This window comes from Arachis hypogaea, chromosome 2 (assembly GCF_003086295.3).
Source record: "Arachis hypogaea cultivar Tifrunner chromosome 2, arahy.Tifrunner.gnm2.J5K5, whole genome shotgun sequence".
Lineage (NCBI taxonomy): Eukaryota > Viridiplantae > Streptophyta > Magnoliopsida > Fabales > Fabaceae > Arachis > Arachis hypogaea.
Genome location: NC_092037.1, coordinates 58,509,575 through 58,537,016, shown reverse-complemented (window position 1 = coordinate 58,537,016; position 27,442 = coordinate 58,509,575). Strand labels below are relative to the sequence as shown.

At 33.0% G+C, this 27,442-nt stretch overlaps 2 protein-coding genes across 5 annotated transcripts; both read left to right on the top strand.

Moving 5' to 3' along the window:
* Window positions 1–2,071: 2,071 nt before the first annotated feature.
* On the top strand, window positions 2,072–4,358 carry LOC112744897 (calcium-transporting ATPase 9, plasma membrane-type-like). 4 transcript variants are annotated; one of them, XM_072218023.1, is made up of 8 exons: window positions 2,072–2,449; window positions 2,556–2,634; window positions 2,725–2,819; window positions 2,971–3,071; window positions 3,162–3,207; window positions 3,370–3,507; window positions 3,683–3,790; window positions 4,178–4,358. In XM_072218023.1, exons 5-8 carry the CDS (start codon window positions 3,184–3,186, stop codon window positions 4,292–4,294), a joined length of 387 nt encoding a protein of 128 aa, XP_072074124.1. In that variant the 5' UTR covers window positions 2,072–2,449; window positions 2,556–2,634; window positions 2,725–2,819; window positions 2,971–3,071; window positions 3,162–3,183; the 3' UTR covers window positions 4,295–4,358. The 4 variants fall into 4 exon arrangements, with proteins under 4 accessions (XP_072074124.1, XP_072074123.1, XP_072074120.1 ...); XM_072218022.1 differs by having other exon boundaries at window positions 2,073–2,449; window positions 2,725–2,889; XM_072218019.1 differs by having other exon boundaries at window positions 2,073–2,449; window positions 2,721–2,819.
* Window positions 4,359–7,521: 3,163 nt separating this feature from the next.
* LOC112744889 (serine carboxypeptidase-like) lies at window positions 7,522–17,831 on the top strand. Its single transcript, XM_025794659.3, has 9 exons — window positions 7,522–7,976; window positions 9,036–9,207; window positions 11,463–11,582; window positions 13,485–13,628; window positions 13,727–13,880; window positions 15,350–15,438; window positions 16,440–16,698; window positions 17,056–17,189; window positions 17,438–17,831. Exons 1-9 carry the CDS (start codon window positions 7,648–7,650, stop codon window positions 17,564–17,566), a joined length of 1,530 nt encoding a protein of 509 aa, XP_025650444.1. The 5' UTR covers window positions 7,522–7,647; the 3' UTR covers window positions 17,567–17,831.
* The last annotated feature ends 9,611 nt before the right edge of the window (window positions 17,832–27,442 follow it).

The following is a 27,442-nucleotide window of genomic DNA, read 5'->3' as shown; positions in this document are numbered from 1 at the left end:
TGATTCAATTGCACTAATCTTGGTATAATACAACCCAGATGAAAGTGAGGGTAATTTTTCTAATATAACTTTCTTATTTGAATCATGAGTTATGATACATAAATACTCATGATTTCCCTCATTCATTGTCTCAACATGATATCCATTTCGGCGAATATCTTTGAAACTCAACAAGTTCCTCAGAGACTTGGTAGATAATAGTGCATTATTTATTATAAATTTTGTTCCTCCAGGAAACAAAATTATAGCTCTTCTAGAACCTTCTATCACATTGCCTGAGCCAATAATAGTATTAACATATTCATCTTTTGGCACAAGATGGGTAAAATATATATCACTTTTGAGAATAGTTTGCGAACTTGCACTATCCGCAAGTCATACATCTTCATTACATATCCTTGCCATTCTCTTCAAAGACAAATAATAATAAAATGAGTAGTATGCACAGTTAAATTAAATACTTGATCAGAATTATTTTTTTTTAAAAAACACTGTACATAAAATAATTTCATATACTAAAATTTTATTTTAAAATTTGACACATTTAATAATTTCAAAATTCATAAACATTAATATTTCATTATTTATGTACATCACATTTGAAACTTAAATACATAAAAAATAAAACTTAACAATAAGTTCTTTACATTATTTATTTACATAGATACTTCACAATCTCACATATTAAACTATTCCATCATTGATCAAATGACCAATATTTCCTTCAAGATCCTCAAAGAAATCAGATACATCATAATGAGTGGTGGAGTTCTCAGCATCATTTGAAACAAAATTTGTTTCCTTTCCTTTGTCGTCCTTTTTTAAAGATGCCTGGTAAAGATCGACTAGGTGCCTTGGGGTACGACAGGTACGTGACCAATGGCCCTTTCCACCACAACAGAAACACTTATCCTCTGTTGATTTATTCTGCTCGATATTTCTTTCTTTATCCCACTTTTGGTGAGATCTTCTCTTTTGAATATAATTCTTTTTCCTTCCATAATTCTTCTTATTATTAAACATTGCCATTTACCTCTTATGGGGTAATTTGCCACATTTACTTCAGGAAATGGGGTAACGCCAGCTGGACGTGCTTCATGGTTTTTCAATAACAACTCATTGTTGCGTTTAGCAACAAGAAGGCAAGAAATTAACTCAGAATATTTTTTAAACCCTTTCTCTCGATACTGCTGCTGTAAGAGCACATTCGAGGCATGGAAGGTTGAGAAAGTTTTCTCCAACATATCATGATCAGTTATTTTTTCTCCACACAATTTCATTCGTGAGGTGATTCGAAACATTGCAGAATTATATTCATTTATAGATTTAAAATCTTGTAAACGCAAATGCGTCCATTCATATCGGACTTGAGAAAGTATCACCGTTTTCTGATGATTATACCTTTCTTCAAGGTCTTTCCAAAGATCTGTAGGATCTTTTAATGTGAGATATTCATTTTTCAAGCCTTCGTCAAGATGACGACGAAGAAAAATCATGGCTTTAGCTTTATCCTTCTGGGATGCATTATTTTCAGCCTTAATGGTATCTCCAAAATCCATTGAATCAAGATGAATTTCAGCATCTAGTATCCATGATAAATAATTATTTCCAGATATATCAAGAGCATTGAATTCAAGATGAAAGAGTTTCGACATAATGAAAAATTGTTACCTGAGTCTTCCTAAAAATTTGATCAGAGTCTCGTGCTGATAACGTGTTGTAAAACAACTAAATAAATAAGAAAGATATAATATAAAATAAAGAAGTATTGATAGAAGACTCTAACATTAATATAATTAGCTCAATAATGATTTGTATATATATAATAATATTATATGTTGTAATATATATATATATATATAAAGATAGAAAAGAGTATAAAAAGTAAAGAGAGAGAGAATTGCATAAATATATATATAAAAATAGACAGAAATATTAAAAATAAAAAGAAAAAAATTACATTTATTTATAATAAGAGAAAAAAAGAAAATATTTTTATATTATTTCTATGTATAAAAATTATTTGCCTCGTCCATATTTTTATAGGCAAATAAATTTAACTTTTTTAAACTATATTAATTACTTTATCATGTGAATCGTTCCTTTTAGCATAGGAAAAATAAGCCTTCCATGATCATCCATTCATATCTTAACACTAACCTTGATTGATATTGTCAACTCCATACCTCCTGTGCCGAAAATCAGTCTCTCACATCCAGTCAAAAACTCAGCGTCCCCTATCGTCCTCCCGCTGCTCCGGCATCGGCGCTGCCAGACAACACCAACCCTGGCTTGCATCCCGCGACCTTTTCCTCTTCCTTTCCCTTCCTCTTAGTGCTTCTTTGTCTTCGTCGTCCTCCCCGGCAAGGCTCCACGCAACAACAGGCCAGCAGCAACTCAAATTTCAAGATCTCCAATCGAGAAAGCAATTCTTTCTTGGGCCGTGAAGGTCGGTCCTACTAATTAGTTAGCTTGTTGGTTAATATATGTTTGTATATATGTATCTATTGATGTATTGGTTTTGAAGTTGAACCTAATTAATTGATTCATGGCAGTTGGGGATGAATTTTGATCTTATCAGATCAAATTCGACAGTTCTCCGTGTCTTCCCCTTCAATTTTGAGAAAAAGCAAGGTGGTCTTCCATCTTTGGATATTTAATTGTATATTTTTTTGCTCATACTTATAGTTCATGACCGTCTTTTGCTATGTTCCTTTTAGGCAGTTAATGGTCTTTCTATGAGCATCCAAGGAAATGAAGTTGCAAAAGAAACCTCCGATATTATAATTCTTGATGATAGCTTGGCATCAGTAGTAAAAGTAACTAACCTTCACCACATGCGTGATCATCTGTTTATAATTAATCAAACTGTTTTGTGTATTTGTACAGGTAATTTCATTCAGTTCCAGCTCACGGTTAATTTGCAGTTATATGTTAAGTTTAGTTTTGGTTTAATTTGCTTACATGCAGCTTTTGTGGGTTAACCTGATCATGGACACTCTTGGAGCCCTTGCACTAGCTACGGAACCACCAACTAAAAGCCTTATGCGCAAATCACCAGTTGGCTGAAGGTTTGTATTGCTTCATTTGGATCTGATTTCTGCCTTTTACAATGTCTCTCGCCTTAATTTCACACCCTGTGGTCTTGCTCGATCTTTCAGGGAATCTCTTATAACTAATGTCATGTGGAGGAACTTGATCATACAGGTAGTAGCTAGAGTACATCATTCTTAATACTGTGCCGAGAAATTAAACTTGCACATTGTCCTGTTGTAGATCATCATTCATCTGTGTGTAGCCTGGAAACATATTACATATGCCTCTTTGGATCTTGTCACTTTATGATCTTTTATATATTTGCTTTCCCAGGCTATCTATCAAGTGACCATTCTTCTCATTCTTAATTTCGGTTGGCAAAGTATGAATCTAGGTGATGATCAATATTTTAAATCTCACTCCTTACAAGTGAAGAATACTTTAATATTCAACACATTCATTCTATGCCAAGTAAGTAGTGAAAACCTATTTAATTAATTATTTGATTTGGAGATAAATCCGTGATTTCTTTATACAATGTGTCTCTGTCCCATCCCCATCCCTTGCAACAAAATAATTTTATAGTGTAATATTATACAGCATACCGGATTCTTATTGGGACAGTTGTTGTAATGTTTTGACTCAGATATTTAACGAGTTCAATGCTAGAAAAATAGATCAAATGAATGTCTTCAAAGGAGTGACTAAGAATCGTCTCTTCATGGAAATTGTTGGAGTGACATTTGTGCTTCAGGTGAACATGCATTCAATTGTTATTCTAAATTAATCAACAGTGCTATTGAGTCCTTAGATGGCGCGGTAAACATCCATATCTACTCCTATTATTCTGTTTGCTAATCACAAATAACAATTTAATGAGTTTGAACTTGTCCATTTGTATGTTACATTGTAAGTGTAATGGATTACCGTGGTATCTAGTTTTCATCATATCATTGTTTGATTATTTTGTATTTAGTTATTTATTCTTTTGTTCTTGAAAACATATGATGAAGTTAATATTTTTGCATTTTCTTATTGCTATATGTATATACTTTCTTTTATTCTTTTGTTCTGTATTATTTTTTTAGTCTTTCTCTAAGTTGTTATTTACTAATGTTAATTTCCTTTGATATTTTTGCAGTTTAATCATAATATAAGTGACAACATTGGTGGAACTGGTGGACATGTTCTTTGTACAATTGATATGCCAAATCTTAAGTGTTTGTATTTTTCATTTTTTAAAATTTTCAATGTGTAACAAGGAACTGAGATGTGTAATGTATAATGAATTTTATAGAAGCAAGATCACATTTGTGCAGTCAGATTGAAATATCTCTAAAGAAGTGAGTGAATATTTACTTTTACATGATATTGTGATCGAGCATTTTTCTTTGTTAGTTTACTAATTAAGTCGTGTTTTTTTAAAGCTATTGAATCTATAGAATAGCATTTGATCAAACCCAAAGGCTTGGTTATTATTAGGTTAAGTTTTAGGGGCCTGATACACATACAAGTAAAAAGGCCGTACAAGTTTTACAAGTTATCAGCCCAAACTTCATTAACACGCGCATTAACTCATTTTAAATGGAGCGTAACTACACGCGCCCCACTCAAACGGTTCCTCTTCGTCTTCTTCTTCTTCTTCTTCCTCTTCCTCTTCCTCTTCCTCTTCTTCTTCTTCGTTTTTTTTTTCGATTTTCATGGTTTCTGAAATTCTTCTTCTTCTTCTTGCTACACGTTCTTCTTCCTCTTACTCTTCTTCTTCTCCTTTTCTTTCGTTTCTGCACGTTCTTCTTCCTCGTTTTCCTCTTCTTCTTCTTCTTCTTCTTCTTCTTCATTTACGTCTTTTCTCTCTGTTTTCTCTTTTTTTTTCGATTGTTCATGGTAAAATCGTTGAAGAAGAAGAAGAAGCAGCAGAAGATGAGGAGGAGAAAGAGAAAGAGTTCTGAATTATGCATAAGATGTACTTCAACGAATTTTGGGTGTATTTTTTTAAATCCTTTGGGTGTATTTTCTGTAACCCTTTGGGTGTATTCCTATAATCGTTTGGGTGAATTCTTGTAACCGTTTGGGTGTATTTTCTGTAATCCTTTGGGTGCATTTCTGTAATCATTTGGGTGTATTTGAGTGATATCTGACTGATATCTATGGGTGTATCTGACTCATATCTATGGGTGTATCTTACTGATATCTATGGGTGTATTTTTCATTTCAGAAAAAATGACAAGAGATTACAGAAATACACCCAAACGATTACATAAAATACACCCAAGAGATTACAGAAATATACCCAAACGGTTACAGGAATTCACCCAAACGATTATAGAAATACACCCAAAAGATTACAGAAAATACACCCAAAGGATTTAAGAAATACACCCAAAATCATGCATAATTCAGAACTCTTTCTCTTTCTCCTCCTCATCTTCTGCTACTTCTTCTTCTTCAAAAACGATTTTAGAGCTTGATGTCAAAAAACAATAGAAATCGAGAATAACGAAAAAAGAAAACAGAGAGAAAAGCACGTAAATGAAGAAGGAGAAAGAGAAGGCAAGAAACAAAAGAAAAGAAGAAGAAGAAGAGGAAGAGGAAGAAGAACGTGCAGCAAGAAGAAGAAGAAGATGCAATGAAAACGTGCCGTAACAGTATGTGGAGGAACTAACGTCAACGACGAAGAACAAACCAGTGAGAAAGGAAGAGAAAAGAACGATCGAAAAAGAAGGAGAAGAAGAAGGGATGTAGCGCGTGTAAGGAACGTAGCACTTGCAGCGAATTTTGGGGATTAGAGTTTAATTGGCTTGTAATACTTACAAGCCCTAATCGCTTGTACGCAGAGTTTTCCCCTAAGTTTTAATACCTAATTTTTTAAAATATGGTTTGAACCTTTTAAAAATGTATATCTTTTCTTTGGCAAATGCTCTGCCAACTGCAGCACCGACCACCACCATCATTTTTTATTTTCTCTTCCAGCTATTTATTCCATCACCACGAGCTCTTTCTTTCTTGTCGGCGATAATATCTCTGTATTTTGAACAATTAGATGTAGAGAGGGAGAGAGAGAAAGAAAAAAGAGAAAGAGAGCGATATAGTAAATTTAAAATTTGTTCACTCAATTATTGATTTCAAACGCTTAGATTTTGTGTTCAAATCCTAATCTTTTTTGGAAAAAGACCCGTCTAAAACCACTTCTCCTTGTATACTTATTTTGTCTAATTTTTTTGGTCACTTATTGAACAAACAGATTAGACAATTAATAAATTGTACACTTGTCGAGTATCTAATCATATACTACTTTCCTATTATATATAGAGAGATGATTGTTCCTCAAAATCATTTCAAGGTTTAATTAACATGTTTTAAATACTTTTCATTTTATTAAGTTGGATTGATCTATTAATTAATTTATTAATCTACTTAAATAAATATTAAAAATTTGAATTTTGTCTTATAGATATAGTAATTTATTGAATAGCAATAAATTATTAAATAAAATTTCAATTCACGATAATTAATCCTTAATTTATTGAATTTAGATAATATCGTAAAAACCAAAGACATTTAATAAAAGAGTAGGTTCAATTGGCTTGTAAAAAAATATTTTAAAATAAAAATTTTTAAATATTAAAATTATGTTTTGTTTTTGTTTTTTTAAATAAAATATTTTTTATTAGTTTAAAAAATAATTTTTTAATAAAAATAATTTTTAAAAATAATATATCTAAATAAATTTAAAATTAAATAAAAAACTTTATTGATAAACATGATTTTTTTATTCAAAAAAATCAATTTAAATCGACAAAATGTTAGTGAAAGTAATAAATTTATTTTTATCTATTTTAAAAAAATATAATTTATATATCAAAATTAGCTACTAAATCAACTAGTATATAATTATTATATATTTATGTATATATATATATAATTATTTATTTTTAATATATATTTTATATTTGGATAAAGTATATTTTTTGTCCTTATAGTTTGGCAAAAATTTTAAAAATATCCTTAAATTTTATTTTGTTTCTATTTTGTCCCAAAATTTTTTTATTTGTATCAAATATACCATTGACGGCTAAATTTTCAAAAAATTTAAGATCAATCTAACAATAATGTATGAAAATTATGTTTGATTTGCTTGTGTTAAGGATTGTTCTTATAAAATTGTTGTTGAATTAGTCTTAAATTTTTTAAAAAATTAGTCGTTAGGAGTATATTTGATACAAATAAAAATTTTTTAGAATAAAATTGAAACAAAATAAAACTTAAAAATATTTTAAAATTTTTGTTAAACTTGAGGGATATAAAGTCACCAAAAAAATTTAAGAAATAAAAAGTGTACTTTATTCTTTATATTTTGATATATATTTAATTTTATTATCCTGTAAAATATTTTATATAATCATATAATTATAATCGTTTTTTAGATAATTATTCATGTAGTTTTAAGATAGTAATTTTTATTAATATAAGGTTATATAATTAAATGCACTAATAAAATGATTTTACACTGCTTTTTTTTTTTTTTGTAATCCATCCCTACGTCCCCATGGTTTGTTTTCACTATATAGATTTTTCAACGGAAAAATGGGTCGTCCGTACATGTAAACGGCGATGGGTCTCTCTAACTCCACTATCGTCTTCCTCCTTCTTCTCCTCTTCTCACTCGCACTATCAGCTTCAACCGCACATAGTAATAAAGACAATATTCTTCAAGCGAGTTTTCACGCTAAGAAGCTCATAGCGGATCTCAATTTGTTCCCGGAGGACGACATCAACATCGTTCCCGCTTCCGCCGCCGTTAATGCCTCAGTCGGACCCCGTCAGATCATCGAGAAGCGCCTCAGGTTCCCGAATCTATCCCCTTCTGATTCTGGTGTTTCCGTTCAAGACTTGGGTCACTATGCTGGCTATTATTCCATTGAACATTCCCATGCTGCAAGGTACTGCACTTTACCGACTCAACTTGCGGGTCAACTTCGTCTTTTCTTGAAATATGTGTCAAAAGAAAAGAAAAAAGCTAAAATAAGTCTTACAGCATTTTTGAGCTTCTGTTTGCAACTCAAAGCTATAGTTTAGTAAAATCTACAAGAAAATAATACTGAGCTTCCCAAACGGCAAAACCGAGCTAAACACACAATTTGTTGTACTTCAACGTTACTATTATTTATCTATGTTTTTGGAGTTTTGTTTCAATCGCATATATATCTTAGGATGATTTTTAAGACAGTAGATGGGTGTTTGATTGATATATTTTTTGTGGCGATTATAATTTCTATGTATTACCCTGTTAAGCAATAGAAATTCAAGGTGCAAAATCTCGTGGGAGAGTTGTGATTGTGGATAGATATTTACGGTTATTTGGTATTTTAATAAATTTCTATTGGTTGATATTACATTGTCATTGCAATTAGATCCTTTTTCTTAAAAAAAAAAAAACTGTAAATTTGGCGCTTATGTAATAGCACACAATTCTAACATTCTTGTGTTAAGTTTAATTAGCCAGTCAGATTGTACTAAACTTGAAACATTGACGAATTCAATTAGTTTACATGTCCTTGAGTTTATAGCATTGAGTATTCACATATTGAGTGTTCACATAAACTTTGTTCTTCTAGCAAGCGAGATAAAAGAATGGCGTTACATGAATTTTGAAAGTTTAGGGACTGCTTGATGCAAATTAAATTCATAGATGAAATTGCAAGGGGAGTATAATTTCAAATTTCAAGGACCATATTGCTGCTTTAATCAGTTCGGATAGTTTTGATGACTGTATTATAATGTCTTCAGCATTAGTAGATTATTATGATTATACCATTGGGTCAATTGAGGATAGTTACTCTATTTTGTTACTCTGTGTTATATATCAACATAAACATTTTATTGGAGAAGTATTGTATAGCTGTTATAGTTTCACAAAATTATTTTATACCAGACTCGGGTCTCTCAATCTTATTTTTGTAATTTATTATTCTTTTCTAACTATTGGTTGGATATGGCAGGATGTTCTACTTTTTCTTTGAATCACGCAACAACAGCAAAGAGGATCCTTTTGTAATTTGGTTGACTGGGGGACCTGGATGTTCTAGTGAAATAGCTTTGTTTTATGAAAATGGCCCTTTCAAAATTACAGACAACTTGACTCTTGTGTGGAATGATTATGGTTGGGACAAGGTATTCCAGTTTAATATTTTTGTTTCCATGCATTACATTCAACAATTGTTGACATGGCCTATTGTATGTGCATGTGCATTTAGTGTAAACAGATAAACAACTTCTTATAATTCTTTTTGGACTGCGTATTACTTTCTAAGGGAACGAATTACCATACTGCTGCTATGTGTTACAATCGAGTTCAAAACTATTTTGCAATGGCTAACCTGCTCATAATTTTTCCAGTTTAAATTAATGAGTTCCATGATTATGTGCGTGAATCAAGGTTATCAATAGCAGATTGCAGCACATCTCGTTTTGCCAAAAACCACTATAAAATTAGTGTATAGCATTGCAGCTTACAGCACAAGGCATAGCAGCCTATATATATAATACATATTTAATCTATTAGTCTATTCCTCATCAAACATAAACAACAGTATAAATTATGCTCAAAGGCACAAAAAGAATAAGTCAAACACATAATGTCAAGGCACCAAAAGGCAAAATGCCATGAAGTCATGAACATAATCTAGCGTGAAGCATAAACTCAGTCTGTTAAATAGAGATGAAATTGACCCTGTTTCACTAAATGATATTGATGAGCATAATGAGTGCCTTGTTGGAGAGATGGAGGATGATAATGACGATAGAGCAGGAAACATTTGTTTTTGAAGGTGATGGTTATGATGGTCTAAATTGGGAAGTGTGCATAGGACATGCAGAGGCTAGAGCAAAATACTAGGGAACAAGTGCAGCAGCTGCCAAAGAAAGGAGTCTTCAAGAAGTGGTGGTGGAACAAGTGCAGCAGCTGCCAAAGCTTCTAAGAGTAAGGAGGGAAAAGTAATGTTAAATTTGAGGATTCAATAGAAGAGAAAAAGGAATATGCCCCACTAGAGAAAGATGTGAATGATAATGATTACCATTTAGGGTGTTACCTGAACGAGCGGTTAATTTTTTTTTTTTTTTTGGGGGAGGCAAGAAGACGATGAGGAATAGATTATTAGGGTGCGTTTTCATTTTCTGTGAAAGTGAAAATAATAAAATCCTGTTATCTGTTTTTACCTCCTGTTTTCACATTTTCTTTCACAAAATCCAAAAGACAAAAAACACTGAAAATAAAAACAGAAAATGAAAACGCAAACCAAACACATCCTTAAATTTTAGTTTATCTTAGATTCTGAGTCATATACTCTATATTTAAGTTTTATGGTTTATATTATGTTTATTGCTTTTGATGCCTTGACAATATATGTTTATGAATTATGCCTTTTATATTTTATTCTTGTTTTGATGGGAATATATTAATAGATTATTAGATTTTATTATAAACATTTATATCTATTCCATTATGGCTGCTATAAGCCGCAATGTTATCCGGTATAAAATTATATAAGAAGGATCCCAATTCCTAATGCTCTTATTTGTATTAGTGGATAAATGACTAAATTTGAGGTAAAACAAAAGGGATTCGTATTCACTAGTTTTATTATTACCCCAATTTAAATCATTATTCAAATTTGTTTCCTAATCCAAAATGTTTTGAGGACATTTTTGTCGTTATCAAAAGTGATGCGTCTTCAAAAATCAGGAATGATTTTGATCGTTTACACTTTTTTAAACAATAAGATAGATGGGAGCCTTGAAACAATGGTTTAAATGTCTCTGGGTTACCTCAAAGTCACTAGTCCAAGCAATGAAATCAGCCTTTGATGCTTGTATTTAAGTTACACTATATATTATACTCATCTAGTGTGGCCCTCTCCCAAACCTTGTGTAACGCAAGCTGCTTTGCACTCGGCTCCCCCTACCCCACTCTTTTGTTTTAAACAAAGAAAAATATAAATGAGGGCGCTAATGGATTTAAAGCTCTAAATGGGGGTTATGCAAATATTTCGAGGATAATCCTCACACTTGAAGCAAGTAACATTTCTAATATAAATGTACTTGAGAGGAGTATCATTAGACAATCCATTACTTTGGGATATTCCACAACAAACTAATGGCCTAAACAAGACATATCACTTAGACACAAGCGTGAATTGCTGTGTAGACACTGAGTTAGCATTTGAATTACCTTTTGCCATGTTTTGGAAGTCTCTAGTGATAACCATTTATGAAATCAGAGAATGGTTTGCTGAATATGGGGTCAGACTATTTGTGTGGCAAATATTTACAGCTAGATGTTTTGCTATGGGCTGTCAATTTTCAAATGCATCAAAATTGAATTGAAGGAATTATCTATGGGTGTTGAAATTTTTCTGGTCATCTTGTAGGCTGCAAATCTTTTGTATGTGGACCAACCAACTGGAACCGGCTTTAGTTACAGTACTGATTCACGTGACATTCGCCATGATGAAAAGGGAGTTAGCAATGATCTATATGACTTTATACAGGTACTTGTGTTTGCACTAATTATTATTAGTTACTAGTTTTCCAATTGTATCTCTAAACTTCTTTTCATCAATGGTATTTGTTGTTATTGTGCTGAATTTGATTTGAGTAACTGGCTAAGATTCACCAATAAGAGAGTATTAGAAGCTGTATTCAATAGTGTTTCCAGAATAGTGTCTTATGAGAAGTCGAAATGAAAAGGTCAGTATACCTTGTTTCGATTCGAATGGTACAAATAACGATATTCTTATGTCTTGGTACAGCTCAATCTCTTAAGGCTTATATGTTTTACTTTATTCCGAGGTTATAGTATCCACTCTCTTTGTATTGCCCCTGCCCCTTCTAAAGTGAGTGACAATAGTGAATAGGGATGTTACCCCTGTCAGTTCAAAAGTTACAACTGGTAAAATTACGCCTTACCCGCTAGTTTATACTAGGCATAGGCCGTAGTCAGGGTCTCAAAAGAAAGAGTTGAGGCTGGGAAAATTATTGCAACTAACTCGCCAGGTGACAAAGTTAGTGGGGATGCTGCATGATTCATGTTATTCTGTTTTGGGTTAGAGAGCAGGATATTAGGGAAGTGGGAGAATGCTGAGGGAATACTTAGAATTGTTTGCTATACTCTAGAGTTGGGACAGAGACAGAAATCTAGAATTTACTATCATTGTCTATCTTTCTATCTTCAGTGCATAATAGATAGTCAATATCTGGAGTATTTAAGTAAAGTGCGCACCTTTAATGGTAGATTTTTAGTTAAACAAGTTTTTTGGGAGGCAATATAAGCATTTGACCTCTATATTAGGTAAAGCTCATTATTTCTTAAGAGGACTTTTCCTCTCAAACATGTTGAGAGGTCACTAATCTTTTGTTTTCCGCTTTGTTGGGAGGGGGTGTCTTTTCCTCTTGCTACCTTGTATCATTCTTATATATACACACCTGAATGGGAGCTGAACAACACTGATTCAGTCTTGTTTCCTTCAGTCTTTCTGTATTAGTTCCTCCTATCTTAAGTTTCCGGTTTACAAAGAGACTTTGATGTGCAGTCCTCAGCTTGCGCAGTGGAGTTTTGGTGAAATGGTTGGGCTACTAGATTGTGACAATTGCTGTGAGCAGCTAGAAGAGGAGGATAGCAAGGGGGAAGGAGGGGAGAGAGGGTGGGGGGTTGTAGTGACAGGATCACAGGAACTCATTTTATGATCAAGTGTGTACTAGAAAGAGATATAGAGTTGGGCTCAGGTACTGGACCAACAAATTGTAATGAGTTTGGGGAAAGTTGGTTAGGACTTAGGGACTGAAAGGAATAAATAGCTGACTGGAAGTTAGACTTCCTCAAGATTGTGTATGCACATTCTTCCCCGTTTCTAGGGTTCTTTAGCACATTTCAAGTTGAGGGATGGCCAACTCAATTTGCTTTAATATTAATACTTCATGCTGCAATATGCATCTTCGACTTGCCAATGCCGCTGGTTATGGTCTTTTAAATGCTATTAACTTCAAGATTCTAGCTACACATAACAGTGCCTCAATGCACTACTCTCATCGAATGATGGTTGCTGAAATTTGAAAGTGTGATCACAAAAGTGCACCCAAACACTGAAGTGATGGCCACCATTGGGTTGCTTTCACAAAAGTTGAGCACTGCTTTGATGTTGGAAGAAACCCAAAGTCATCAAGGTTAACATAAGGGAAAGAATTTTAGTAGATATGTAAAATGAATATTGGAGAGGTATCTTAATAGTGATTACCAGCTTAGAATTTTGTTGTCAAGCCCAAATGTAGATGCAAGCTTTTTATTATATCATAGGACATAGTAGTAGTACAAGCAATAGACACATGAAGACAAAGTAACAATAATTTAGAAAGACTAAACTATCATTGAAATAGTTTTATCATTTTTTCTCCAGGCCTTTTTTGAAGAGCATCCGCAATATGCAAAGAATGACTTTTTTATTACCGGTGAATCATATGCTGGGCACTATATTCCTGCATTTGCAGCTCGTGTCCACAAGGGAAACCAAGCTAATGAAGGAATTCATATAAACCTGAAGGTATGTTACATTATATGGTGAACAAATCTAATTATCAGTGCTAGAATTGTGGTTGAGTGAATGCATACTTGCTTATCTTATTTTAACTATTTGAACAGGGATTTGCCATTGGTAACGGTCTTACTGATCCTGCAATTCAGTACAAAGCTTATCCGGATTATGCACTGGACATGGGCATAATTTCGAAGGCTACACATAAGCGCCTTAACTTACTCTTGGTCCCAGCCTGTGAATTGGCAATAAAGCTATGTGGTAATTTATAATTTTCCTTTGATTAAATGTTTCTAATGTTTTTCTTTTCTTCTTATTTTTCATTTTTCATTTATTATTATTATTATTATTATTATTATTATTATTATTATTATTATTAGAGTAAATATCCCAAATTGGTCCCAATAAATTTTGATTACTTTGGAAATCCGTGAGATTTACTCCCGTTAGATAGATTAGTCGCTCTATCATCTTCAATAAATTTTTTTATGTGCATGTTGGACAAATAAGTCCTTAACAAATTTATTAGGGTAAAGTATATTTTTCATCTCTGAAATTTGATAAAAATTTAAAAAATATCCCTAAGTTTTATTCTATTTCAATTTTGGTCCAGAAGTTTTCGATTTGTATCAAATATACCTTGGCGGCTAATTTTGGAAAAAACTTAGGATCAATTTCTAGTAACAATTTCACAAAAATAACCTTCAACTCAAGCAAATTAGATATAGTTGTCATGTATTATTGTTGGATTGGTCTTAAACTTTTTGAAAATTTAGTTGTTAGGAGTATATTTGATACAAATAGAAAACTTATGAGACACAATTGAAATAAAATAAAACTTAGGGATATTTTTGAGACTTTTCAAAAATTTTAGAGACAAAAAATATACTTTACCCAATTTATTATAAGGCTATTAGATCCTCAGAAAATATCACTATAAGACAAACTAGTCTTGCATTCAGAGGGACCAATCTGTCTCGAGGATCTCTAAAGCAATAAAATATACATATTAGTTATTACTATAGTATTTCAGTTACAAAAAACTGTGTTCAAGACACCTGAAAAAAGCAAAGAAAATTTAGTAATATCACTCATTTTTTAGAATAAAATGGTTTTCTGGGATTGATTTCTAATCTATGATTGTCCAATTGCCTAGATGTATATAAATTGGCCTCGATACTCTCGTGCATTATAGAGACATTATTCCTTATTAGTTATTTCAATTATTCTTGGATTTTTGTTCTTTTCTCTTTCTTTCCCTGTTGTTATGCGTCATATTACTCACACATCAACTAACTTGGGTTGGTCGAGTGGTAAGCTCACTCGTCTAGATACCGTGGAAAACCAATAGAAATATTACTCACACATCACTTATTTCTGCTATACATCTTGCTTATCATTTACCTGCATATATATTAGCTTTTAAGAATATGATAGGCATAATTGAGTTTCTACAATTTATATTCTAAATTATTTGAGATTTTTACTTTTATTGAGTTCATTCAGTTTTAGGTTATGAAATTGTTTATTGAAAGCACAAGTTTGTTGATTATTAATTATGATGCTAACCACAAGTGGTTCTGTTGTCCTGGTCATTCAGGGATTCACAGTGTTCAGGATCCTTCCTTGATTCTGCTATACATCTTCCGGCTGGCTTTCTTTCATTGATTTTTTCTTTATCTTTTTCCTTTTCTTGCCTTATGCTTAATATTTTAATCCAAACCTTTCAGGCACTGATGGAACAGTTGCCTGTACTGCTGCATATGTAGTTTGTAATACCATATTCAGTGACATCATGTTACATGCTGGTGATGCAAATGTGAGTAAACTGAATTCTTTCTTTACTGTGTGGTTGACACATGTACTTAATTTCTTCTTTAGACCTAAATGACTGCATAGCTTTCAATCCACTTTTGACCATCAAATGAAATGTGAATAACCCACTCTGCCCTCTTTGAAACAAGGGTCACCTCTGGTTTTGTCGGTGCTTGAATCAATTTTGTCTTCTCTATATTACTATATCTCTCGATTCAATAATTTTATATGAGGAGTTACTGAACTCAATCACTTGTTGTGGTTACTCTTCAGTTTTCTGTTGAGGTCTATCCTATGGAGGTACTCAAATTGTAGCAGTGATCGATTTCTAGGTTTCTCCATAAACCTAATTGGTTAGCTTTACCCTAATTTATGCGAGAGTCAAAGAATGACTTTTAATTCTGAGACGAGCTCTTATCAGTGTGGAGGGATAGAGCAGTAATAGTGCAGAATCTGTCTAGCATATACCCTGTGAGCTTGGTGGAATTAGTTATAAGAGAATTTCTGAAAATACCTACAATCTTTTTATTTCTCTCACACAAACGACACTCATTACCATGTGCAAGAAGTACTCAGCCCAAGAACTAAACAGATGTAGTTGTTCCATGCGTAGATTATACAAAATATTGATGTCCTACATCTTGTTTTCTTGCTTTAGTATCTCTGAGTCCAGACAGATAAATTGACCACTTTCCAAATGAAAAGTCTGTCTCATAAATACCTCCCCATGACAGTTTCTTGGTTTATATAGACCGTAGAGATAATCTGTACATAATTACAGAATATACATACTTAACTACTGTATCATAATTGATCATATGAGATTGTAACTAATCTTATAGTATCCTAAATAATTTATTCACAGATATTCTAACATTAACATAAGCTTTGATTCTGCAAGTTGCTTAGTACTAACTGATGTCTTGATAGTTTTAGCGATTGCAAACTTAAAGCAGTTTGAATATTTTCAGAATTTTGAACAGCTTTTATATACTTATGATGCAGTACTATGATATCAGAAAGAAGTGTGAGGGCAGCCTCTGCTATGACTTTTCAAACATGGACAAATTCCTGAACCTACCATCTGTTCGGGATTCACTTGGGGTTGGGAAAATTCATTTTGTTTCTTGTAGCACTGAAGTTTATATGGCTTTGCTGGTGGATTGGATGAGGAATCTTGAAGTTGGTATTCCTGCCCTACTTGAGGATGGAATCAAATTGCTTGTTTATGCTGGCGAATATGATCTCATCTGCAACTGGCTCGGTATGTAATTTACTACTAACACATTCAAATTCTGATAAATTTAAGGCTTAAATAAATTTTTTATTCCTATAAAATATATGTTTTTCAGTTTTGGTCCTTAAAATTTTTTTCCGTGAAATGCTGATGTAACAGGTTAAATGTTGACGCTCTAAACTAAAATCTTGACATGGCAAGACATGCCATGGCTAGAGAAAACTAATGGCAAGAATTAAAATAGACAGCTTTTATACTAAAACAAAAAAAAAATGTATATTTTATGGGGATCAATTGACCAAAAGTACCTTAAATTTATTCATATTATTGAAATTTCTGTGCATGAATTGGACATTTTCCTTGTGGTACGATTTCATTGATTAGGTAATTCAAGATGGGTTCATGCCATGGAATGGTCTGGTCAGAGCCAGTTTGTAGCCTCACCTGAAATTCCTTTTATTGTTGATGGATCAGAAGCTGGACTACTCAAGAGTCATGGACCATTAAGCTTCCTGAAGGTATCGGTATCTTTTACTCTCCACAGAAAATGCATCCATGCTTTGACATGAAAAAATTATCATTATCGTCACTGGCATCACTTGTTTTACCGTGGCCAAAATAAAAAAAACTTGTGCTTGTGCAACGTTAACAGCATGTAGTGCTGAAAAAACGAAACACACTGATATTTCATACCAACTTGTATTTTTTGGTTCATGATCACGGGAAAAATGCTTATTTTGTTCACTATTTCATGAAATGGAAACAGGTTCATGACGCGGGTCACATGGTTCCGATGGATCAGCCAAAAGCTTCATTAGAGATGTTGAAGAAGTGGACTCAGGGCACCCTTTCTGAATTCAGAGCACCTGATGAAAAGTTGGTTTCTGATATGTGAAGTCTTGTTGCTCAGTTAGTGAAAGGGAACAAAAATGCAAGAATTGGTTAGAGATTAATGTACCGAAAACGTATCGTTCCAGCACAAAACTCTATGGACTTTGTGCTTGTATATTTGCTGGTTTGTTGCTTACGTTGTGTGTGTTTTTTTAGGTTCAACGTAAATCTTGCTAATAGTTTAAGAAAGGGGAGTGCTAGGTAAACAATGAGCATCTTGAACAATATGAACAACCACCAATCAAATAAAAATACACTATACCTCCAAATTACTCACCTAAGTTAATATTAAAATAACTATCTGGACACTTAGTAAAATGAATATTCGATATATTTATTGTTCATATTATTTAGTATTTTCATTATCTACATATACTTTTTCTTTAAGGAATTAACTTCCACGAGTTGGTAATGTAAAAATTCTACAATCTGAAATATTTGGTTGCAGGTAAAGAAGGATGTGGAGGATTTTTTAGTAAATATAGACGATAAGGGCGGATGCATTTATATATTGAGCGTTCAAAATAATTGGTTTCATGGAATTGATCCATATCCAAACTATAGCGAGTTTGGTGCTCTAAAGTAATTTGCATGTATGATCTCATCAAATAAAATTATTTTACAGTACCGCCCTCGAGAAACTTAGTGAGATACTATACATTTTCTGTTATTTGGGCATTTATTTTAACCATAAAAGAAAGATGGGATGAGTTAGTGTTAGAGGTATCAATTAAAATGGTCTCCCAATTTTAATTCGATAATTAAAATGGTTTTTTAGTTGGTTTAATAATTATGTAAGTCTTTATAGTTTTATTGAATTTTTAATTAAGTCTTTATATTTTTTTTAATTGGGTCTCTAGACATTAATTTTTTTTTTCAATTTAGTCCAGCTGCGACAAAACCGTTTGAGATAACAGCATATTTTATTCAAAAATCGAATATTCTCATAATTGGGTTAGAATAGCTAATGGAACTCACCTCCATTTTTTCAAAATACCAAAACAACCCTTAGTATTTTGTCCCAAAATTAAAGAAGTTTAGCCAGCGCTTGTTCTCTGAAGTCTGTGGTGTTTCTCCCCCGTTCATTTGTGTCTTTGTCCATCTGTGTTGTTGTCGTAGTTTTCCTTGGCGGCGTGAGCGTCGGTCGTCGTCGTCCATCATCCTTGGTCCGCGCTACACTACTCTGCTCTGTTTGTCTTTGGTCTGCGTTGCACTGCACTGCGTCTGCTCTGTTCGTCGTGTTCCGCTGCCGTGCCTCGTTGCGCCGCACCTCACCTTGCTGCCTGAAGTCGATCTGCCAAAATAGGTAAGGAGTTATTTTTTTTGTTTTTCAAAGTTGATGAAACAGGTTTAAGCAAATGATAATTTTTTGATATAATGGTTTATGAGCTGGTTACGAAAAAATATAACACTGGTTAAATACCTATTTGTTGAATTGATTTCTAAATTCTTTTGATATAATAGTTTAGGGTTTAAGGTTTAGAAATTTTGTTAATTAATGAATTGACATATGAATTAGTTTTGCTGATTATGAATTTTGTTTATTTTGATTTTTATTGTTGCGATGATGCTGTTTATTAGGGTTCTATTTCCTTTTTTTCATGTAGTAATGGGGATTTAGATTTCATCATAAACATATATCGTGGTGGCAAGTTACATGATACAGGGCATGGGTTAGAATATTTGGGTGGAAGGGTGTTGGAAGACCTGCATTTTGAGCTCGATGAATGGAGTTTGCAAGAAATAGTTAGTGAGCTGAAGAAGTTAGGGTACACAGGGTATGCTAAGATATGGTACTGTGAACCAGACTGTCAATTGAACTCAGGTCTTAAAGAATTGATGAGTGATAGAGATGCCATGAGAATGGGTAGATTATTAGTGTCACGGACTATTAGACATTGCTTGGTGTATGTTGTTGATGGCTGCAGGGGGTGTAATAGTGTTGAGATATCTTCCAATGATAAGGATTATGTGCCAGCTGAAGTTGAGTACAGTGGTAATGGTTTAATAAAAGTAGAAGTTGAAGGTGAATCAGAGCCATCTAATAAGGAGGATAGATTTGATGATAGTGCTGATGATGGAGATCACAAGGATCATTTTGGTTTTGATGTTGAAGATGGAAATGATAGAAGAGCTTTAAATTCTTTTGGTAGGTTTTGTGGCCCGTTAAATCAAGATAACAATGGTCAAGATGCTGGTGTTGATGATGCTATTCATGATGCTGTTGTTGGGGAGGATGTTGAAGTTGGAGAAATTTCTGAGGGTTACGAAATTAAAGATATCGATAGCTATGAAAGAGGTTTTGATGATATGATTAAGAAGAGAAGATACCCTAAATATAATGTGACTGAGATGAGCAGGGACTATGAGTTTAAGGTGAAGTTGAAGTTCAAGTCAGTCGTTCATTTTAAGGATGTTATTAGAGAGCGTGCTTTGTTGAATGGAAGGGATATTAGGTATATCAAGAATGATAATAAGGTTAGATGTAGAGTGGGTTGCATGGGGAAGAAAGGAAAGTTTAGGTGGATGGCATTTGCATCCAAGGTTGGTGGTTCCGATTGCTTTCGGCTAAAGACCCTGAATGAAAAGCACATTTGTGGACGGAATTACAGTGGTAGACTTGCATCAAGTAGTTGGGTGTCACAGAAGATTGTTACCAATATTAGCAAGGGAGAGGAAATGAAGATTGCAATAGTAATTCAGACCATTCAGGACAAATACATGACTAATATTTTAGTTACAAAAACTTATTGGATGAGGAGAAAAGCGAGAAAAGAAGTACATGACAGGGCTATTCTGCAATATGGCAATCTGAGAGATTACTGTGTAGAGATTATGGGGACAAATCCTATGGTTAACAAGCCTTCAATTACCTACCAGCCAAGATTATGTGGATGCACATGCGTCTTGATTCTGTTAAACAAGGGTTCTTGGCTGGTTGCAGGCCTATCATAGGGGTAGATGGCTGCCACCTGAAGGGTGATCGTGGTCAATAATTTTTTGTGGTTGTTGGAAGAGATCTGAATGATAATTATTTTTCAATTGTTGTTACTACTATAGAGGCTAAGTCCAGAGACAGCTGGAGTTGGTTTATTAACCTACTATTGGATGATATTGAATATGTCAGTAGAAGGAAGTGGATATTTATATATGTCCGACCAACATAAGGTTAGTACTTTTAAGTTGTCATTATGTCTTTATTACTTAGGTAATGTTGCATTATGTCTTAACATCTTAGGTATTTATATTACGTTGTCATTATGTATTTATTTTAAACAGTTTAATTACTTGGTAAAACACTTGGGTATTAATTAAGTTATGACTTCATAATAAATTTATTAATATAATTTGTTTATCTTTAAGACTTCATTATATCTTTTTTATTTATATTATATATTCCAAAGTTTGATGCAAGTTTTTCAAGAAATGATGCCGGCTTTAGAACATAGATTATGCTTGAGGCATTTTGTATGCCAATTTGCGTAGACTATGCTGTTGTTTTACTATTTTTTGGTTGAAATATTTTGTGTTTCATGTGTTGATTGGAGTAGATTGTTATAGATGGCATTTAAGCTAGTGAATTTGATATATTTTGGAGACATATATGTTGTTGTTTTATTGTTTTTTTTTTGTTGAAATATTTTGTGTTTCATGTGTTGATTGGAATAGGTTGTCATATATAGCATTTAAGCTAGTGTATGTGATTCATTTTCTGAGAATACACGCTGTTATACCTAGTTTCAAAGCTTGATGCTGCTGCTACTGCAACCAACGGAGATAATGCAGCTGGCCTAGATGGAGCTGCTGCTGCCGATGAAGCTGCTGCTGACACTGCAACTACTGCTGACACTATGGATGCTACTAACACTGCGATTGCTATTGACACTAGATTTGGTGTAAATAACTGTAGATCTGAAAGAAGAAGACAAGTAGGAATAGACAAAGGGTGGAGGAAGGGGTAGAGGAAGGAATGCTACTGCATTTTCACAACCACTCTCCACCACACTTGCTGCTGCATCTTAAACTTACCACACCTGCTACCGTCTCTACTCAACCACCTCCCATAGTTGCTACTTCAAATTCTCAGGCTCAAACATCCCAGCCTCTTTTACCTTTTGCAGTTGCAGATTTTCAGCAACCACCTAAAGCATCTTCTCAAACTTTACTAAAGATAAAGGTGTTTGGTGTAAGGAAGAGTGGGCAGTTCAAGTTAGGAGTGAGAAAACCAACAAGACAACCAAGTCTACAAATAGTCCCAACTGAAGACTGAATCACAATTACATTTAGAGTCAGGGTTGATAGAGTTGCTATCAAATAGTATATGTTGTGATGAATTGTGCAGGATTTATTATTAGTGTTGTGTCTTTGTGGCCAATGTTTATTATGTAGTAGGATCACTAATTTGATATTTTCTTATAAGTGTGGACCACTTTTAATTGTTGCACTTCTTGGACCTTTATTTTAGATTAGATATGTGGCATACTATATGATCACTTATTTTGTGATATATTCTAGACATATGGTATAAAGAAACACTTTTTTAATGAACTTTTAGGTATCTAACATGTTATATGGCCACTTATTTTCTGTAACTTGTAGACATATGATATAACTTTAAATATTGAACTCTAAAGTTTTCTTCAACTATGTTTTATTGTTATACACACATAAAATATATTAATGCAAAATATAATCAAACTAAACATTACACAATATATTAATGCAAAATATAATGAAACTAAACATAATTAACAATAACTGAATTGAAGTTGTAGAATCTCTTACATTAGAATTTCACAACACAGTTAACTTTAAACTCTTATAACCCACATTGTAATTACTAAGATTATGAAAAACATAAATAGCATATATTGTATTTTGCATTGATTCTTCATATTGTCTTCCAATATCCCACCTTGTTCTTGGACAACATTAAACTCATCACATAATCTACCCACACAAGCATCTTTTTGTCCAGTTTCAACAATCAATCTCTCTATTTCCATGCTTAGTCTCTTTATCTTCCTTTCTTGTGCATCTAATTTCCTAATTTCAGCCTTAAACTTACCATAATTTTGTATTCCAACAAATCCAACAATAGCAAATACACTTCTTGTTGTACCACCTTCATCAACCCATTGAAAAAATTTGTATTTTCTGTTAGGACAAGAAACAAATCTTCTATTAGGATTCACTGTTGTTCCAAAAGTTCGAAGAATTAGAGTGTCACCACAAAGACAATGAACCTTTCTTTTCTTTTCTTTTGGCCACCCATTCTTCAAACCATCATCATCACAAATCCACTCAAAATCATCAATCTACTAAAAGAAAATTACATTTTGGAATCTTCCCACAAGCAACATACCTCCTACCATGGTTAGAAATGGCTGATGAAGGGGGCACAATTACTGCCTCCCTACAGAAACACAAGTGCCTTTTCTCCTTTGAATTGGAGCTCTTCGAAACACAGCTTTTTCAGAAGAGAAAATAAGAGGTTCCATGATTCTGATCCATAGGTTTGTGGAAGAAAAAATTTAGGAAGAACGAAAAATGGGGAAGAAAAGAAATCTCAGAGAAATCAGAAATACGAAGTGTTTAAAGGTGGAAGACAGAGGCATACAGATAATTTCACAGTTTAATAACGTTTTTTTACGTTTAACATTAATAGGGACTAAATTGAAAAAAAAATTAACGCCTAGAGACCCAATTGAAAAGAAAAAAGAAATATAATAAGGACTTAATTGAAAATTTAGTAAAACTATAAAGGATTGCAGAGTAATTAAACTTCCTTAGTTTTAAAATTAATTAAAATAATTCTTCAGTTTTAAACAGTAAATTAAAATGGCCTCTCAGTTTTAACTAGATAATCAAAATGTTTTCCTAATTTTTTAAACTAATAAAATGGTCTTTTGATTTTAAACTATAAATTAAAATGGTCTCTATATCAAATTCCCTACAAAACTAAACTCTTCCTTGAATATCTGAAATAAAACTCATATCATGAATGTGGGTGAAAATAGAGCTTAAGACCTTAAGTATATAATTTGCAATTCATATAACCAAATCCAACATCATCAACAACTTCTAATAAAGCCTCCTACAAAATTAAAACAAGTGCTTAATCAATAATAAATTAGTTCTTTCTTGGTGGTTTGAAATTTGGAGTTGGATAAACTTCATAAAAATTGGAGTTTAAGCCTCTTTAATGGAGCAATGGTGTCTTTATGTGAATTGACAACATGTTGAAATTGCAAAATTAATGATAAGGCTTATGTATTACAATTTAAATGAATGACAATGCTAACATTTCATAAATGAAAATGAGTTATTTTCCCCCACATTCATGGTAAGAGTTCTATTTTTAGATATTGGAGCAGGAAGAGTAATGTGATAGAGGGACTATTTTGATTTACAGTTTAAAACTGAGGTACCATTTTGATTAGTTTAAAAAATTAGGGGGCCATTTTATTACCCTGTTAAAATTGAGGAACCATTTTGTTTGTAGTGTGGAAGTTAACGTGTCATGTAGGATTTTTATTAACGATATTAACTTAGTGGTTGACGAAAGAACCATTTTTATTCATGGTTTAAAACCGAAGCATCATTTTAAATAGTTTCAAAACTAAGACTATTTTGGTTGGAAGGAGAGAAATAGAGAGGAAGAAAATAGAAAGGAAAGAAAGGAAAAAAAAGAAATTGAGTGGATTTTTATTTTTTTAGATGTGTTTGGATGGAAGGAAAATAAGAAGGAAAAAAATGTTATAAAAAGACAATTTTATCCCTATATTATAAAATATATTGAAAAAGTGAAGGAGCAGTATTGAAAGTAGAGAGAGAAACATTAGTTTTCTCTCCATTTTCTTTCCAATGTTGGAGAGAAAAATAATTGATGGGCTCCACCAGTTTTTTTCCATCCATTTTCTTTCCTTTCTAATTTTCCTCCTCAACCGAACAATAGAAAATAATCATTTTCCTTCCCATTTTCTTTCCTCCCTTTTCTTTCCTTCCATTTTCCTCTCAAACAATATAGCATAAGGGACTATTTTGATTATCGAGGTAAAACTGAGGGACCGTTTTGATTGATATCTCGTTATTGTTATAATGCTTAGTTATTATAAATTATTTCTGGTTAAAAATAGGAGAATTGATATTATCACTCCCTAGAGGTAATATTTTTTAATAAATTTATGTAAATATATAATATAAAAAATACAGAAAAAAATTTACTGAGTGCTGGCAGAATAACGAAAGAAATCTGTCGATAAATATATTGTTGTTGGATTATATCCGACGATAAACTCCTCGCCAATAACTACTTGCCGTTGGATTTATTAATTTGATGAAAATTTGCAGTGAAATTAGTGACATATGTAAGTATAAAGGTGATGAAAATCTCTTCATGGTTACCATTGGATAATTTTCGACGGTAAATTTGGTGCGCATGCATTATGATTTCGCGCCACGTTTCGAATAGTAGCTTTATTCTTTCTATTTTTTATATTTAATTAAATAAAAATTACCGTCGGATTAACCATAGAGTAAATCCGACAATAGATTTAATTTTTTATTATTTTTTTAGGAATATGATAGAACCAATAGTTAATAGTCAAATCTCAATTAGTAAAAATTAGGTAGTAATTTATCTGAAAATAGTGATCTATATAGATGTGAAATATCAAGTATACAGAACAAAAACTTGAAACAAAATGTTATCAAACAAATTAAAACAAAACTCGAATGACTACGGATCCTGATAGACAACGTCATCATCATCCTCCTAATCCTACTGAGATGACAGTTTACGTGGTGGTGTCCGTCCCTGCCCTGACTCCTGTGTAGAGGAAGATGAGCCCCCTCCAGCAGCATTGTTGCCACTCGCGTGCATTTGCTCATAATACACTACCATCTATTGTCGCATTCGCTAAATCTGTTCCAGCTCTTGTCTTAGGGAACTCGATCTCTGGATCGCGAGAATCCATCACTGCCATGAATATGAGGATCTCATTATACCTCTCATCAGACAAATGCAGCAGGTGACCCTGTCCTGAAGGCTTTGGGTGAGGCTGTGAACCTACTCCCGCAAATCGACGACCTTGAAATTGGCAAGACTGGTGGCTAAGATAGATGAAGCCCTCAAGGTAGAGGTTCGGAGGTTGGTGGCGTAGAACGACCTAGCTCGTAGATACGATTCTTGTACAGCTCAAATGCGATCTCGTACTTTACCGCATTCGGATCGACGACGAATAATTATGAAAATTGAATATATTAAAACACAAGTAATAATATAAAGATAAAAGATATACGATGAAGCGTTAGCAAAATTAAGTTCACCGAAAAGTACCGATATTTACTCATATCGGCAAATGCTGAGCTCGATAATAATATTATTAACTAAACATTATTTTTAAATTAAAAATATCAATTACTCAAATTAAAATATACATATAATTTCATTACTTATAAATTACTAGAATTATAATTTTAATTATGTAAAATATTTCATCATAATATATATATATATATATATATATATATGAATTTGATTGAATTCAAATAATTATAAAATTAATTTAATTACTTATAATAAAATAATTTTTAAATTAAGGAACTTCAATTTATAAAATAAATTATAATTTATTTACATTTATATTTTTAAAAATGTGGGTCGTTACAAAACCTTTCCTCTACCTGACCATGGCTGCGAGCCTGCGAATACGATCGGCAGCCTGATCTGCAGCATCTCTGCCTGTCGACATGTCTGCAGATAACAGTCATCAATGCAACAATTAACACAATTAGATAATTTTAAACACTTCAATAATTCAAGACCTAATGTATTGAATCTAACCTAACTTAGTCAACCAAAATCAACTAAGATTAGAAAACTAACCCTAAACTAACTTTGAAACTGATTCAAAACTGAAATTGAAATTCTAACCAAACCTAAGATAAATTAAACTAAAATTAAACAATTAACAAACAATCTCAACAATAATTTTTCAGCAAAACAGTCATCAATGCAGAAAATAACAAAATTAATGAATTCCAAACACTTGAACAATTCAAAACCAAATGTATTGAATCTAACCTAAATTAATAAAAAAAAATTACAAATCCTAAACAAATTCAAGTTACAAACCTAACAATCACAATAGCATGCTTAATTACCTATGAACCAAGAGAAATTCTACTAAAAATTTTCTAATTTTACTCTAAATCAACCTAACAGCAAAAAGTAGTTTAACTAAATCAAATTACTAACGAAAAATTAAAATATAATTACCCATAGTGAATTTAAAATAGAGAAGATTAAATTGGAAGTTGACAAAATCTCAAAACCAACCTCAGAGCAAGAAGAGTGGAGCAACAGTGGAGGTGAGGTTGCGGCGGTGGAGGTGGCTTGCCGGAATGCGCCTCGGTGGAGAGAGCAATGGACGTCATGGTGGTGGAGGCTTCGCTCGCAGTGGAGGCTCGACGTCACAGTGGAGAGAGCATTGAGTGCAGAGGTTCTAGCTCACCAAGAACTGTGGAGCAGCAGCGGCGGGCGGGGGCAGAGAACAATCGGCGACGGTAGAGGCAGTGGTGAGAGAGAGAGGGTGGAGATGTAGAGAGAGGAGAAAATTCGAAATGGGGGGAGACGAAGGTTCGCCCTATCATTTAGGGCATGTTATTGTCGAATTTACCATCGAAAAAATCTAACGGGTAATGTTTTTCGTATGCCCTGCGCAATGTTTCACTAAACATGGTTACTCAGATTTGGTTGCCGATAAATCCGACGGTAATAGGACACGCCATAATTTCCTTTTTTCTCGCCACATATTACTGTCGGTCTTACCATCGGAACGACAATTCCGACGATAATATTTGACGGTTACAAGTT

Coding starts and splice junctions, on each gene's coding strand:
- LOC112744897 (XM_072218023.1), top strand. CDS start 3,184: ATGTGGAGGAACTTGATCATACAG. Junction 3,208..3,369: donor GGAGGAACTTGATCATACAG/GTAGTAGCTAGA, acceptor TTGCTTTCCCAG/GCTATCTATCAAGTGACCAT. Junction 3,791..4,177: donor GAGTGACATTTGTGCTTCAG/GTGAACATGCAT, acceptor ATATTTTTGCAG/TTTAATCATAATATAAGTGA.
- LOC112744889 (XM_025794659.3), top strand. CDS start 7,648: ATGGGTCTCTCTAACTCCACTATCGTCTTCCTCCTTCTTCTCCTCTTC. Junction 13,881..15,349: donor ATTGGCAATAAAGCTATGTG/GTAATTTATAAT, acceptor CAAACCTTTCAG/GCACTGATGGAACAGTTGCC. Junction 15,439..16,439: donor TACATGCTGGTGATGCAAAT/GTGAGTAAACTG, acceptor CTTATGATGCAG/TACTATGATATCAGAAAGAA.